The 17,059-nt window shown below is 41.7% G+C and overlaps 1 protein-coding gene across 1 annotated transcript in view; it reads right to left on the minus strand.

The window, feature by feature from the left end:
- Nucleotides 1-450, minus strand: part of LOC134182306 (E3 SUMO-protein ligase ZBED1-like) — a 1,861-nt gene extending 1,411 nt beyond the window's left edge. The window contains exon 1 of the mRNA XM_062649701.1: nt 1-450. This exon is cut by the window's left edge and continues 1,411 nt beyond it. Coding sequence (XP_062505685.1) covers nt 1-423 — 423 coding nt within the window. The 5' untranslated portion in view covers nt 424-450.
- Nucleotides 451-17,059: the final 16,609 nt, after the last annotated feature.

A 17,059-nucleotide genomic window follows, 5' to 3' on the forward strand; every position in this document is an offset into this window, starting at 1 on the left:
CTTGTCAGGTAGCTCCACATTCTCCAGGACGAGGTGCTGAAGCTGCCAGTCATTACTAATGGTGTGAAAGGTGACACCGATAAAAGAGTTGTTGGCACAACTGGTCCAACAATCTGTTGTTATGGCGTACCATTCTGCCAAAGATACCACGGTTGCAACTGATTCCTTGACTTTCACATAGAGAGCGGGAAGCACTCTTTGGGTGAATGTTTTTCGGCTCGGAATTTCATAGCGAGGTTCAAGAACCTTGAACATACTTCGAAATCCGAGGCACTCTACGGCACTAACCGGCTGCATGTCTTTAGCAATGAAGTAGGCAACGGCGTCAGTGATCACAGAGGCTCTCTTACTGGATGTTGGTAGCTTTGCTGCGAGTTGGAATGGACTGACGAATGCAGCTTTCTCTCCTACAGTAGATGACATCGAGACGGCCTGATCCTCTTGCGCACGTTTCTCCTTCTGCTTCGCGGGATTTGAGTCTCTTGAGAGACTTGTTTCATAAACACTAGCGGGTGACGAGATTTCATGTGAGCGGCCAGGTTGGTGGTGTTACCACAGTACTTCAGAACGGCGCCGCATTTGTTGATGGTGCATACAACCTATAGACAGAGCGAAGCCAAAACTGCAATGGCGAAGAGTACCGCCAGACATGCTGCAAGATCTATTACGTGTTTCGGATCCTCAATCTTCCCGTTTTCACCACGGAAGCCAAAGTACCGCCAAACTTCGGAAGAGCACTGCCTAGGAGGCAGGAGACCCGCTTCTTTCAAGTAATTTCTGTCTGGTACTTCCCTTACACTCATTTGAAGTCAAGACTAACAGACACTGCACTGAGCAAACGACCTACACGTGACGACTGAATGCGCATGCCCGATTAATCGATAGGGAGTTCCCCGGCCATCGATGCCTTATCGATGCGTCACAAGCAATCGATAAATCGAATAATCGATTTAATCGCACAACGCTGGTGTGTATGCAACGGTGCCTATCTAGATGCATGGTCCCATGGGACCTTAGCTTGGCTTCTTGTAGAACGATAAATTCGTTTGTTTTGCGATTCTCTTGTAAAAAGTAACAAACGCGAACAACTATTACCTGATCTTTACTCTGCGCTTCTCGGTTTGACGACATTTTGACCGTAAAATGGAGGTTTACGACATCTCGGCTTTTCTGTCATAATGCGCCGGATTGTTACGTCACCCATTGTTGATGTGCCAAAGGTCTGCTGATTGGCTCTACAAATTCCCGAGAGTGATTCACACTGACAAGCTAGTATTACGTCACCTACGTTTAGCGTCCCAAAACGACTGCTGATTGGCTGACAAACTCCCCCGTGACACACGCTTACAAACAAACATACAAACATAGGTACAGACATACCGACAGACAGACCGGAAGTCAATTCAGCCCGTTTAGAGTGAGCTTCTCGCGAAGCTGTCCACCACTCATTGTGGTGTCCTTCTTTACACTCGTAGCTTAATTAATTCATTAGCTTGTTGCTAGAATGTATAATTCTTTAAAACACAGGGATGCGTCGACATGATTAAAGATAATTAACTAAATATTATCAATGTTCCACACTACACTTCGAATTCAGCACAAGTGACAGAAGTGACGTTGTGTGTGTGTGTGTGTGTGTGTGTGTGTGTGTGTGTGTGTGTGTGTGTGTGTGTGTGTGTGTGTGTGTGTGTGTGTGTATTTATTGTAAATATTAATGTAAATTTTGTTAAATTTTGTTTATTTATTGTCCTTATTATTAATTAATCGTTACCTTAATTGTTACTAGAATGTAAACGGTAATTCTTTGAAAACACATTGGTTTATCAATGTGATTAAAGATAATTAACTAAATACCATCAATGTCTCACACTACTTCGAATTCACACAGCTACGCAACTCTTGCACGGAGCGGACTTGTTATCTACGCTATGTCTCAATTATGCATGTATAGCGCTCTTGTATCACTGGAAGTTAATAAATTAATTAACTATTGCGATGGACTATCAAATCATTATCATACTTTTATTGAATCGTCGCCATCTTTCGTTCCGCTATTTCGTTGTAGCTAGAGATCGATGTACGTCTCCTAGCTGCATAGAAAATACTGTGAAGCGACATGCATGTACATCTAGCGACCGGATCCAGAAGAAAGCAGCGTCAACGTTTCCTACGAATCATTCTTGCAAGACGTTCAATCATCAGTCCTACATAGAACATATTTCTCTCTTGAAGATCGCGGATGACATTCTGGTCACAGGTGGTGCGCATGCAACGGTGCCTAGAGCTAGATGCATGTTCCCATGGGACCTTAGCTTGGCTTCTTCAAGAACGATAAATTCGTTTGTTTTGCGATTCTTTTGTAAAAAGTAACAAACACATACAACTATTACCTGATCTTTACTCTGCGCTTCTCAGTTTGACGACAGTTTGACCGTAAAATGGAGGTTTACGACATCTCGGCTTTTCTGTCATAATGCGCGGGATTGTTACGTCACCCATTGTTGATGTGCCAAAGGTCTGCTGATTAGCTCAACAAATTCCCGAGAGTGATTCACGCTGACAAGCTAGTATTACGTCACCTACGTTTAGCGTCCCAAAACGATTGCTGATTGGCTGAAAACTCCCCGAGCGTGACACACGCTTACAAAGAAACATAGTTACAAACATAGATAGTTACAAACATAGGTACAAACATACCGACAGACAGACCGGAAGTCAATTCAGCCCGTTTAGAGTGAGCTTCTCGCGAAGCATTCCACCACTCATTGTGGTGTCCTTCTTTACGCTCGTAGCTAACTAAATACCATCAATGTCCCACACTACTTCGAATTCACACAGCTACGCAACTCTTGCACGGCGCGGGCTTGTTATCCACGTTATGTCTCAATTCTGCATGTGTAGCGCTCTTGTATCACTGGAAGTTAATAAATTAATTAACTATTGAGATGGACTATCAAATTATTATACTTTTATTGAATCGTCGCCATCTTTTTCCGCTATTTCGTTGTAGCTAGAGATCGGTGTACGTCTCCTAGCTGCATAGAATATACTGTGAAGCGACATGTATGTATATCTAGCGAGCGGATCCAGAAGATATTAATTAAGCAGCGTCAACGTTTCCTATGAATCTTTCTTGCAAGACGACGTCAATCGTTCATCATCAGTCCTACTTAGAACATATTTCTCTCTTGAAGATCGCGGATGACATGTTGGTGGATTGACTGAAATCACGTGAAAGTGCCGGCATCGTCCCGCTTGCTTTTCTCTCACCGATACCTGCTATCTGTAAACGATGTGCTTCTTCACTTAATTCTGCCACTGATTTTAAAGCTGTATCTCCACTCAAACGGAGCTGAACTTGGAACTCATGCGGCAACCCTTCCAAAAACGCGTCTCGAGCCACTGTAGTTACCGAATCCACGTCGAAACTAGGGTAAGATAAACGAGCAAGTCGTTGAACATCATGACCAAACGCACCAACAGATTCTGCAGTAACAGCCCATTTTCGTCGTCGTAGGTCAGTGACTGCCTGCATGCGATCTGCTCCGCCACGTAGAAACTCACGTTTTAGCGAACTGACGATTACGTCAAAACTTGTTTTGTCGTCCACCGACAGGCGTCGGTAGTTATCAAATGCAGCCCCTTCCAATCGTGATGCTAGGGCGAGAGCCTTCTTTTCTCCCGAAAAACCCTTCAACTGTGACCGGACAGTAACGCGATCCAGAAATATTAGCAAGTCATCATAATCTCCAAAGGCTGTAGGTACACAATTGTCCATCCTGTCACCAATGTAATGTCTTTGGCACGCGCAAGTGGGGGTATCAAGAATGAACTATTATTATAGCGCTGCAGGCTAAATACATCACTGAAGTATCACGTGACCATACACTACATTACAAAAGTATACCTTTTGGATTAGGGACACGTCTTTGCTTGTCGCTGGACTGTGCTGTTGCAGGTGAAGGCATAGGATGCGTTAACCTCTTGCAGCTGCCGACACTAGATGCATATGACCGCCAAAACAGATCGACCGTTGAACTTGAACTGCTGGTTGAATCCAAGTGCCCGCGTATTTGCTATTTGAACAGTGCGTGATGGTGATTGGCTACAGGCAAGGCTCCCGTTCAGGTACGATTCCAAGCTTGACGCCGATTGGTTCATTTCGATCCTCCTTGATCCTACTACTGATGTTGCAATACCAGTCACATCTTGTCAGTCTCTGGGTGGGAGCCGTTTAGTCTATAAATTATTCTAATTGCTAGTCTACTGCCCGCTAAGTATGAAAGTAACAATAGCATCCTGTCTGGTAGGCGTGATCTTAGATCACGAGTGCACCCAGGGTGGTAAAATGCATGACTAACAAAACATTCCAAAATTTTTGTCCTCAGTTCTAAAAAGTTAGAGAAAGACAAAGAAATAGGAAAAGTGTAGCTCTCTCTATGCTGTAAAACTAATAAGTTTTACTGAATAGTTTACAATTTACAAGTAGGTAGTGAGGTGCCTCGGAATTCTAACACCTTGTTCGTGCCCACCGTGCGGTTTGATTTCTCTCACAATTTGTAGCAAGACCAATGAGCTGTAGCCCAAGTTAATTTGTGCGCTGTTCATGAAGTCAGGGCTGCAGAAAATTTCTTGAGAAACATTCTCAAGATTAGCATCTGTATACAACATTGACGAATTGCTAACTTGCATTAGATTGTTCTGCTGCCATCTTTGGTATGGCAGCTTAATTAACAAGTACTTCTACGAGTTGCGTACTAATTTGTATGCCGCGTTGTACTGTAGACGTGAGCTTTAGAGTTACTGCATGTCCCTAGTTGTAAAAATTTTTTGAAAATTAAAATTTAAAAATTTAAAATTTGAAATTTAAAATGGCTATATAGAGAAAAATATATAGAGCTGTCTATCTTGTATCATCGCGTTTTCAAATTCTGCTTTACTACGCCCTTCACTAGCTGTTAAATTAGCTAATTATAGAAATTAAAATAAGGTAGGTACGTGATTGAAAGTGAACACTGTACACATTATTTGCCTTGAAAAAGTATCTCGAAGTCCAAATATGATTTTATGCTTCTACACTTAGACTTATAATTAAACGATTTTGCTGACTCTAGACAACAATATTTTTACACGCTAAATGAAATGTAAAACAAGAGATCGACTGACACTTACGCTTGCAGTCGACCTGCTAAAGCCTACACTACGCATTGTCTGCGCAACGCTATATCGTGCAATGCTCCAGCGTGCACAACGCTATATCATGCGCGTGCGCATGCGTCATTGGAACCCATTCCCTGTTTCTGAGGGCAGTTACCATACGGCGATCTCACTTCCGACGGCATAGTTGACACAGTTGACGCGCTTCTCGTCGGCTGGGCTGAGATATCAAATGATAAAGGGAACATACTAGGATAGCCCAGCCGACGAGTGCAACAAGTTAGGATAGCCCAGCCGTTGAAAATTTGACACAATTTACGCGTGCTACGTCCATGGGCTAGGAGGAGAACGTGCATGTAATATGATATCGCAGCTCAGCCGACGGAATTATAAATTAGTTGTGGAAACATGATATCTCAGCCTAGCCAACGAGTTAGCGCAGCCCAGCCGACGAGTTAGCCCAGCCCAGCCGACGGAATTATGACACACATCACGCGCCATACTTTGGAACGATCTTCACCAAGTCCTAGATCAGTAATTACTGCCGCGACTGGACTACAATTGTATATACCGGTAACTTGCAATTGGCAACCCTAAATGGTTTGCTAGGGTTATGCAAGGGATCTGGGATGTTTCAGGGTTTTGAAGGGTTACGGTGGGTAGTGGACTGCACTACGAACTCGTGCCGTAGTTCAGTTGAGAGCATTCCATCTGACTGTTTCTCTGTTGTAGATGAGTTTACAGATGGAGAGAGTCACGATGTACGCTGCAAAATGCTGACAGCGCTTCTTGCAACCGAAATGTAAGGCAGAAGGCGTGGTTCAAGAGGTGTGGTGTTTCAAGCCTTGTGGTTTTACGTAGGCACGCCCTAGAAAACCCCACAAAACGCCTAGAAATCTGACAAGGTTTTCTGTCGGATTCCCTGTGACTGATTCCGCATTCTTTTCTGTTGGGAAAAAATTCAACTCGTTCGCCGACCTACAAGAGCGATTGTCGGTGTATGAATCATCAACATACAAAATTATGGAGAAGAGACTCGAGAAGTGTTGAGGCTGCCCGGAAGCGAATCAATCGTCCCCTTTCTGACGCAATTTCATACTACGAGATGACGTATAGCTGCACTCACGGAGGCAAAAAATTCGCTGCCCGTGGAGAAGGAAAGCGGTCTACATCGTAAGTGCAGCTTGTGCGTTAGCAATTGTTTAGGAATCCAGGGACCTAAACCTTTTCCATGGTGATGGGTCAAATTGTGGCCCCAGGCTAAAATACTGTACATACAGTAGTCTCAGATAAAAAGAACAAATGTAAAAAGAAAGAGTAATTAACTACGCTAGGCAAATACTGTTATTATATATATTATATATATATATATATATATATATATATATATATATATATATATACAAATAGTTGATCAGTGAAACCTTTGATGTAGTGTTACATCTGCACCATACTGTACTACACTATTGAAAATACATAAATATACCCAGTATACATCATTGCTGCTTTACCGTCTTCATTCTTTCTTCACACTTTCTAAAGACAAAAACGTCTTTCAATGAAGCATGTTCAAAATACAGCAAGGCACGGGCTGGGTAAAAATGCTAAGATTCTCTCACATCTATTAGTTTGTATCAGGGTGGCGGTGTAGATGCATTTGGATATTCTATATTCTACAATTCTTAAGCAAATTTGAAAATTACCACATTTAATATCAACTAGTCAACAGTAAAATTAATATCAACAATTGTTGGGGTACAGTTTCAGACCTTTGGTTGACTTGTTTGTAAAATTCAACCGGTAACCTGAAACATATTTCTATATCATATTACATATTATTTTTGTAATTTTATACAACCACAATTGCTACATTTAAAAACACACCAAAAGTTTCGTCATGCTGTTACTTCTGTACCGAAGTGCAAAGAAACGTTACTTGTGAGTGTTGCCTGACTTGAGTTCGGTATGCAAGCCATAAAAGAGCAACAGGATTTCCCTAAGATGTAGGCTTATGATCAATTCCATAACAAACCATAGTTAAGTATTCCTTGTACGTACAGTACTAAAAATAAACTTCAAAGGATAAGCAAACACACCAAACTGCACATAAGCTTAATTAATTGATACCAGAATTTTTTGCTAATGCAAATTTCTCAAATTTTATAACTTTAGTATTTGCACTCAACACACTTTTTCATTTAATTTCCAATTACATTTTCATTGTGTTTTGTATTTTTCTTTGTGCTTTCCATCAACAGGACTTTTAGGAAAGACTGCCCATTTGAATTGTCCCTAAGAGCTTCTGAAGATGGTCAATCACTAGTTGTGCGAAGATTTAAAGAGAGCCATAATCATGAAATATCAAGAGTAAGAATAATTAATTCATCTTGGACATGTACATGTACTGTACCAACACATACTATCTCTAACATAAACAGGTCCTTAATTTTTCAAAGGGCCTGATAGATGTGACTTTATCAGAAACCAGACTGTGTCTTATGTAATTTCAATGTTGTTTAACTCAACATGGTTACATTAGCAATACAATTTAGCTATCATTTATTAGCATCCAATACATTACGTTTGACTACTTGTAATAGGTACTTTGCGAGATGCGTGCTTTTATTGGAGACTGTGCCTTTCATTCTTTGTATGAGGTCCCGTAGCGTGCTTTTATTGGAGACGTTATTGGAGACAACCAACATTACCATGTTGCATGCAACAATAGTTCAATAGTAGTCACCCCCGCAACATGCCATTGCATGACTTGGCGGTCAATGAGGTTGCCTTGTCGTCACATACTGGCAGCTCGATCTGATCTTGGATTGAACATGTTCACTGAAGAACTTTGTGACGGAAGATGGTCTCTAGATTACTACAAATCTAACCAAAGAGCATTTTCACCTATTGCTCATCAAAGCCCGTCTACAGCAACCATCGTTAGCTTTGAAATACAATCAAGAAAAGTACACTCTCAGGTGCGTTGTCAAAGTGATTCTCAACTGTTACATAAATTAGCACGCGTCCATGTTGTAGTTTGAAAAATTCCATCAGGCTTCAAAGATTGCTACCAAACTTGCTAGTTTAGATTCAGAAGCATCAGGAGTCAATTTCACCAGCAGATTGAATGTAATGAAAGAGTTGTTTCTGCTTGGGAAAATGGACAAGAAGTGGAACTGATCAGTGGTAAGATTTTGCTAGCGTCCATGCATATATGCAAACGTCCATGCATATATGCAAACGTATCTTTAACATCATACAGCCATATTAATTCTTTTGTGCCAATAGATTCAACTGAAGGAGAGAAACATGATGAGGTCTTACAACTACTGCTTAATCTTGACAAACCTTTGACAGGTAATTGTCTGTCAGCATCTACGGATACCTGTGTATCCACATACTTACATACCTACTTACCTACATACTCTTGTTGGAGATACATGTATGGGTTAGGGGCACCAGCCCCTCAAAATCACCAGGGGATCGAACCCGAGTACTTCCGCTGACCTCTGCCTGAGTTGTTTTTAAGCAGACCTCCATGTATATTCCTAGGTGTGCACGCTGGCTAACTGAAGTATTACTACATGTAGGAAAGATACACTTACGGTTCCTCAAAATGAACCGAGTCAATCCGCATGATGTCCATGCAAAGTCAGTCATCGACCTTCATAATACTTGCCATTAGCTTGATCGACTGACTGACTGACTGACAAAAATAATCATTACACACAAGCTTTTGTTACATACAAAACACTAAAGTTAAAAATATTATCCATGACAGTTCAAGTCAGTAGAATCACAGCAAACTGACTGACTGACTGATGATAATTTATTAGACACAAACTTCTACGTACAGAACACTAAAAGTTCAAGTCAGTAGAAGCACGGTCTCAGCGCTGATGGACTCACTGATCGAATTGATGAGAGACTACTAGTATATTTTATTAATTCTTTTGTGCCAATAGATTCAACTGAAGGAGAGAAACATGATGAGAACTTACAACTACTGCTTAATCTTGATAAACCCTTGACAAGTAATTGTCTAACAGCGTTTACACATACCTGTGTATCTACCTACCTACCTACCTACCTACCTACCTACCTACCTACACCCACCTACCTACACCTACCTACCTACACCTACCTACCTACACCTACCTACCTACACCTACCTACCTACACCTACCTACCTACACCTACCTACCTACCTACCTACATCATAGTGGTTCACTTCATGGTTTCAGTGAAGACACTTTTATGTAGTGTCTGCTTGTTCTCTATGGGAAGCAAGGCCAGAATTAGAGATGTGTGTAGGACAATGAAGCCTGAGAATATTACCAACAGACGATATTGTAAAAGATTGTACTACACTTATACATACATTTTTTCTTTGCATTATAGGAGTCTGCGACTCCACCAAAACGTACAAAATTTACAACAAATCACCCTACTCACAAAACACTATGAAATCTAATCATGGTGTTACAGACTCAACCAATGTTACCCAAAACTTATAAATGATTCTGTTTCTTTGAGTCTAAACCAACAGTGTCTTATACATGCATACATACATACATGCATGCATGCATACGTATACACTTATACCATGGTCACAAGACGTGCGACCAGTCACAAGTGCTTATTTAGATGGAGTATATGAAATATTGTACGGCAAGTGTGCAAGAAGTTCCGGTTAATATTGCAATCTCACTTATCATGTACACATCACTAACCATGGTATAAATTACTTATTATATGATTAGCATGCATGCTATATGGCTTTTAGTAGCAGCAGGGTTTTAGACCTTGATAACTATGCCCCTCATGCTTTAAAAAGCCATACAGCATGCTAATTGCACAATAACCTATACATACATACCATATTTCCTTGAATAATAAACTGTACTCGAATATAACTGAAGGATCTGATCAATTTTGAAATGATAGTAACCCATGTTTGAACAGTAACCCATGCCTTGGAGCCGAAGACTGGTATCCGACATTGTACACACTCATTGCTTAGTTTGCCATTTGCCAAGAACTGTGCACGAAGAGAAAAAGAGATCTAAAAAATTGAATATTGTGAAGGAAGGTAGAGCATCATCTCTGAACAATGTGTGGCAACAAAATACAAAATCGACAAACAGAACCTTCGTCAGTGGATAAAAAAGAAATTCGAATAAATCTACATAAAAATGAAAACAAATGAGTGGAAAAGGCATAATACCAGATGTTGAAAAATTAGTAAACCTGTGTTTGAATAGTCACCCATGGAGCTAATTAGGTTGAAATAATAGTAACCCATGTGTTAATATTTGAGGAAATATGGCACATACATGCATGAACACACACATACACACACACACACACACACACACACACACACACACACACACAGACACACACACACACACACACACACACACACACACACACACACAGACACACACACACACACACACACCACACACACACACACACACACACACACACACACACACACACATACACAAAACACACACACACACACACACACACACACACACACACACACACACACACACACACACACACACACACACACAACATATATACCCTTTGCACGCATGCATATGTGTATACTGTGCAGACATACATACTGCACACATACCTGCATGTATGCATTAACATATTACCTCTCTTGACACAGACAACAAACCACATTATTGTAAGAAAAACTAGGCTAACAAGTTCCATACAATTATGTGTATTGCAGCAGATGATCATTCACTAAAATCAGACAAAACAAACTTTGCAAAGAATAAAGCAGTATGCACCTACTGAAAATATTGTTCAGGTAAGTTCTCAAAACAATTCTCTTATTGTTGAATGCTAAGTAACATTCATGCTGTTTAATACATTGTGTTCGCTGATGAATAGTTTTCTATATTGACAGAGCCAAGAAGTGCTACAGTTAGTGAATCACAACCACTCTCTCATCCATCAGAAACTCTCTCATCCGAAGCAACTACCTCTATATGTCCATCTAGTAGGGCAGAGTACTCTGATACCTGTACTACTAGCTGGCAAGCTCTCCTTCAACTTCATAAATATCCCCTCCCTACGTGGGGAATATTTGATCAGTTTGTGATCTCCCGACTTATGTCTAGTACATCTTTCATCAACTTTGATTGCTTTAGGGTGTCATATGCAGCGAGATTTAGAGCATGACCGTAACAGTGGGTGAAGACTGCTCTTGGCTCAATATCATTAATGCGTTTAGCAACACCAGTTCTATAGCCACTCATAGCACTGGCACCATCAAAACACTGTCCACGAAGCTTTTCATACTCACATTCAGTCTTATGAAGACGTTCTTGATCAGAGCTGCAAGGGTTGCAGCATCAGTAGTTGAGGTTTGGTAAAGTCCAATAAACTCTTCATCCACCTGCAAGTCTTCTGAAACCCTACGAATGATGACTGTAAATTGCTCTCTGTTGGAGGCATCAGTAGTTTCATCAGCCATCACTGTTACAAATGGGGAATTATGTATGTCTGTGGCAATATTTCGTAGCACTTGGAGGCCCAATGTTTGATCATTTCATTTTGAATTTGTGGACTTGTGTAGACTTCTCCTTTCGTTTCAGCCAGTGTGCTAGGTTAGGGTCTTTCTCACTCTGTAGACGAAGCAGCTGTTGTAGATTACCATCTGATTCATCTCCATCTCCTCTAAAAGCAAGACCCTGCCTACTCAAGAATCTCACAGACGACAGTACTTAAAAAAGCGCGTGTTGATTGTTGACTTTCTGGACAGCATGCTCATGAGAAAGATGTTCTCCAACGTTCCTGGTGGTGGCAGGAAGAGTGACAAGAACTTCAACTGCTTCACGATGACACGCACTCTTTACGTGGTTTTTGAATCCTGTGGTTGCATCTTTCCAGTTTGAAAATCCACGAGTAACCTTACCAATGAATACAATTATAGACCAACAGCCTACTTCTGTATGTGCTAGAGTACTAACAAAAGCAGGATCCGGTTTAGACTTGATTGGTTTGAGAGTCAATGCTTTCACGCACAGGTACCGGTGACAAAACACGACGTCGTCAGCCTCGTGGTAGTGAACAAATGGCCACTGATGAAACCAAGATGGCTTGAAGCAACGCAACTCCGCCTTCTTCCCAAAGGGGCGCTTTGGAAAATCGAAGTTCAGGGGTTGGTGAGGCTGGTTAAGAACGGCTTGATCATCAGGAAAGATTTTCGATGTGCTGGTCGCCTTACTTAGAAGATTTAGGACAAATCCCGGATGTGGCTTCGAACCCTTCTACTCTTACACTGCATTCTTCCAGCTATTTCTGGTACGTATCTCAATTTTTACAATATAATCAATGTCCACTGTGATTATTACATTTCTCTGTGCCTGATAACGTAGAAAGAATAGAAAGTAAATAATATATTTTATCATCTATAGCTATATAACCGGAAGTCTACGCCATTCTGCCGCTGCTGAAACTACAGTTTCTGAAAAATGGTCCGGCGAATGCCGGACCTGCCGGACCGCTTGCTACGAGCCTGCCTTTTTGGGAAGATCCGTCATAGGCACTGCCACCGCGATAAAAGTTGGGAATGAACTCTCTATAAACACCGCAAGACCTATAAAGGCTCGAAGCTCCTTCTTAGTTGTTGGTCTCGGTGCACTGCGCACTTTACGAATGTTTTCTTCGTTTGTCCCGATTACACCTTTACCGATGCGATGTCCAATTAATGAAATCAAAAGTCTCAACTCCAATCCTAACCCTAATCCTAACCATCAACCAATCAAACAATCACGTGATGCACTGGGCTTTGTATCTTCAAGGATTCAGAATGCGGATCAAGAGGCTCGACAACAACGCCAGCGCCGCCGATTTCTTAAAGTCGATATCGCTTGACGACGGTGACTAGGAATTGAACTTGAATCTCCAGAGTTTCAACTTGGAGGGAGTGGCATCTCTGTTTGTCCCACGTCGAACAAGTCAACAGTTCTTTGCCTCGTGACCCACTTTATCACATACATAACATCGCGTCTTAACTCTGGACTTACATTCTTAATAACAAAGAAAGAGGACCTGGCGTATAGCTCACACCACTATACTTGTACTGAAACAATACACGCAGCTAAGTTCCTAACTATGAGTATCTAGAATATATATGTTATCGGCGACCGGTGTTCATTTATTCGACTTCAGTCAACACAAACTCCGCCCATTTCTTCAAATAGAGCAACATCAAAAATAGTTGCTTGTTGACTCGTGACACCGATGTTCTTTTCTCAGGCATCTCTGCTCGGATGGCTCTGTTTCCAATACTCATGTATCCGTGGAGGCATCTTCCACAAAAGAAAATACGATGACTGTTCTTGCTGGTGTTGTGCAGCAGACGGTTGAGGTCCTTGATCCATGTTTCTCACCTTTTCCTACGAGACGAAGTCACGAAGGTCGTTATAGAACTTTTCACAGGGCGTGGCACTAACGACGTCATCGCCTACCGCGCGACGATTTGGTTCGATTTTGATGCATATCTGTTTGTTAACCGCGTGAGTCTAGAGCCAAAGCAACAATTTTTCTTTTCGAACTTTAACCGGCGCGTACAGCGATGCATCGAATCAGGTGAGGCCTCATTAGGACTCGGCTCTTGTGTGTTTTGCGTGTTTTGCAGTGATGAACAACCTCTTTCTGATCTTTGTCGTAACTCTGCCGCGTCATTTTGAGTGATGATTTAACATTCAGACTTGACAGACGTCAAATGCCGGTACAAACGTGCGTATATATATATACGTAATCTATGATGCGTGTTCTGTGTAGTACGCACTTACAAACGGTTTGGTTTGTACCTCCTGAATACTTCCTAGAACGTGCGGCGTTTAGGAAATGATTGACGTGAAGAGGAAGTCTTTAGACAAGTCTGGTGGTACTGAGATCTAGAGGTATATATAAGAAGAGAATGCTTGATTAATATTTCATCTTGATATGATGTCCTCAGCTGTACGTGGCTGTCCTATAAATGAACCAGTCACTCAGTGTTGCTGTACTGTGTTTTACCTTTTGGAGTGTGTAGTTGCAATGCTATTATCCATGGTTATTTGCTGTGTTCCTGGATGTACCAATATATCTGAAGTTTCACATGGAAACTTTGTCACATGGATAAACTTTATTGCCATTTGAATGACGTTGACTGGTGGTTACCAAGGGATATTCTACATCGAAGTCTACCACAGTCATTTAGAGAGACTTTCCCAAAAAGACCTGCGTCATTGATGCAACAGAACTATTTACAGAACGTTATTCTGATAGGGGTTTGCAATCAGCTTTCTTCTCCAGTTACAAACACCACCACAATGTGAAAGCATTGGTTGCAATATCATCATGTGGTCATGTTATGTTTGTGTCACGACTATTTACTGGTGCCACATCAGACAGGGAACTTACCAAGCAGTTTGGTTTTCTCAATAAATTTGTGCCTGGAGATCAAGTCATGGCAAACAAAGGGTTTGTTATTGCTGACATTCTCATGGATGTTGGGCATCTCTTGTGCTACCTCCTTTTCTAAAAGGAGGAGGTCAGTTTACTGAGGAGCAAGTCAATGCCGGCAAGTGGTTTCTCTTAGAGTCGACGTAGAGGGGTGATCAGATGGATAACGAACAACAGAATTTTGCAAGGTATAAATAACACTTAGTTCAAGCATGGATCTCTTATATAAGGTATTTACTGTTTGTTCATATCTAACAAGTTTGCATCCACCTATTGTACGATAGATTTAATTTTTGCACGGTAAATTAATATTAATTAGTGTCATAGATATCAATTTTAGTTTGCAAAGGTCAATATATTGGCTCTTGTTATCATTCTGTACTCTTGTGTGTAATGCTCCAGGATACACTAGCACTTGCTGTTCAATTTCATTTTCGTCGTGTACACCATTTTATTAGTAATACTCAATTATATTACTACGACATTAATAGTATTAATTAATTAACAGAACTTTATCTACTTGCTACCTAAGGTCCTTTCATTCCCCAAACGTCACACTTTCTAGGTTCAGGAGGTACAAACCAAACCGTTTGGTAAGTGCGTACTACATAGAACACGCATCATAGATTACGTACGCACGTTTGTACCCGCACTTGACGTCTGTCAAGTCTCAATGTTACATCATCACTCAAAATGGCGCGACAGAGTCGCGAAAGAGATCAGAAAGAAGTTGTTCATCACTGCAAACACGCAAAACACACAAGAGCCGAGCCCAAATAAGGCCTCACCAGATTCGATGCATCGCGCGCTATACGCACCGGTAAAAGTTCGAAAGAAATATTGTTGCTTTGGCTCTAGACTCAAGCTGTTAACAAACGCCAACGCATCAAAAGCGAACCAAATCGTCGCGCGGTAGACGATGACGTCGTTAGTGCCACGCCCTGTGAAAAGGTCTAGTGAGTGCCTCGGATTAGGATATCCTGAGTGGATACACACTTTTGTACTATCGAAAGACCTTGATATCGAGGTTGTATGTCTCGAAGTGAGGTCGGCTCGTCGATGCCATCACATCACAGTCCGTCGTCCTTGGGATACTTTGGTCGTTGGGCGTCGCGTTGAGCCGGGAAGAGTGATGAGCGGATGGCCATCAGACACAGGTGTTTGGGGGTCGTGGTTGTCTTCATGCAGGTATTTCCATCTGCCAACCTCAGATATGGTTTTCTATTACACGTCGCATAGGTTGCCACTTTGGCAGTGGGGTCGTAACGCGTGGAGTGTGCAAAACCACTGGTTTCTTAGGCGGCACGCAGTGTGTGACCAGTGCTTTGGGTTCTGAAGTGGTTGGAGTCACTGTTTGTGCAGTGGTCAAAACCACTGGTTTCACTCGCGTGTAGCTTGGACCGGCTTTGCACGTGCAGCTGGGGTCGCCTTCACACGTGGATTTGGGGTTGGCTTCACACGTGGAGGTGGGGTCGGCTTCACACGTGGAGGTGGGATCGGCTTCACACGTGGAGGTGGGATCGGCTTCACACGTGGAGCTGAGGTCGACTACGCACGTAGAGTGGTAACAACCACTGGTACAGCTGCCTCCTCTAGGAGGGGATTGCATTCATTTACGTTTTCAAGGCTAAATATGTCCTTGGTGAATCAAACTCAGCTTTGCAATAACATGATTCATCACTGTGCTATCTAATAGAAGAGTCTTGTCTTTAATAGGAGGTTTTTCTTACTCACTCACACAAATTCTGAGGGTATATATCTATATGTATTCTTTTCTCTAATAGAGTGTACTTCGCTCTACCACAAAGGAACCACACGATTATGTGGCTCTATACTACAGTTTATCACCCGTTCTCAAACGGTTACTACGTTGTATGTATTGTATTTTTAATAAGTGGTTTTCCAACGGGCTTGCATCAACTGGCTTCTTCGGATAAACCCATCAATCACCTTGAGTATTTTACTGAATAAATAGTTACCTCTCATAATATGTTCGCCTCTGTGGGTGTTTGTATCCCAGGCCTATGAGATGTTGTCATATCGCATGATGAACTCAGATGTCTGCTTGGTGGTAAGTTTGGATTTTGGAATGTTTCTGGCAGTCCTTTCCAAATATCTCGCGTTATCACCCATGATCATGAAGTCTTCTGGTGTTTAGAAGGACGGGTTGCATCTGGCGATGCCTCCGGGAAGCTCAAGAAGTAGGTCTTACCCTCGGAGTTTAACTCTACACGATTTGGGTCGGACATATAAGATACAGATAAAAAGCTTGAGTAGTACTTGTGTTAATTAATAAGTGGAATAGATAATACCGCCCACATCTGTCACATCCGGCTGAGAGAGAGAGAGAGAGAGAGAGAGAGAGAGAGAGAGAGAGAGAGAGAGAGAGAGAGAGAGAGAGAGAGAGAGAGAGAGA

Source organism: Corticium candelabrum, chromosome 7 (assembly GCF_963422355.1).
Source record: "Corticium candelabrum chromosome 7, ooCorCand1.1, whole genome shotgun sequence".
In the NCBI taxonomy this organism is placed as follows: Eukaryota; Metazoa; Porifera; class Homoscleromorpha; order Homosclerophorida; family Plakinidae; genus Corticium; species Corticium candelabrum.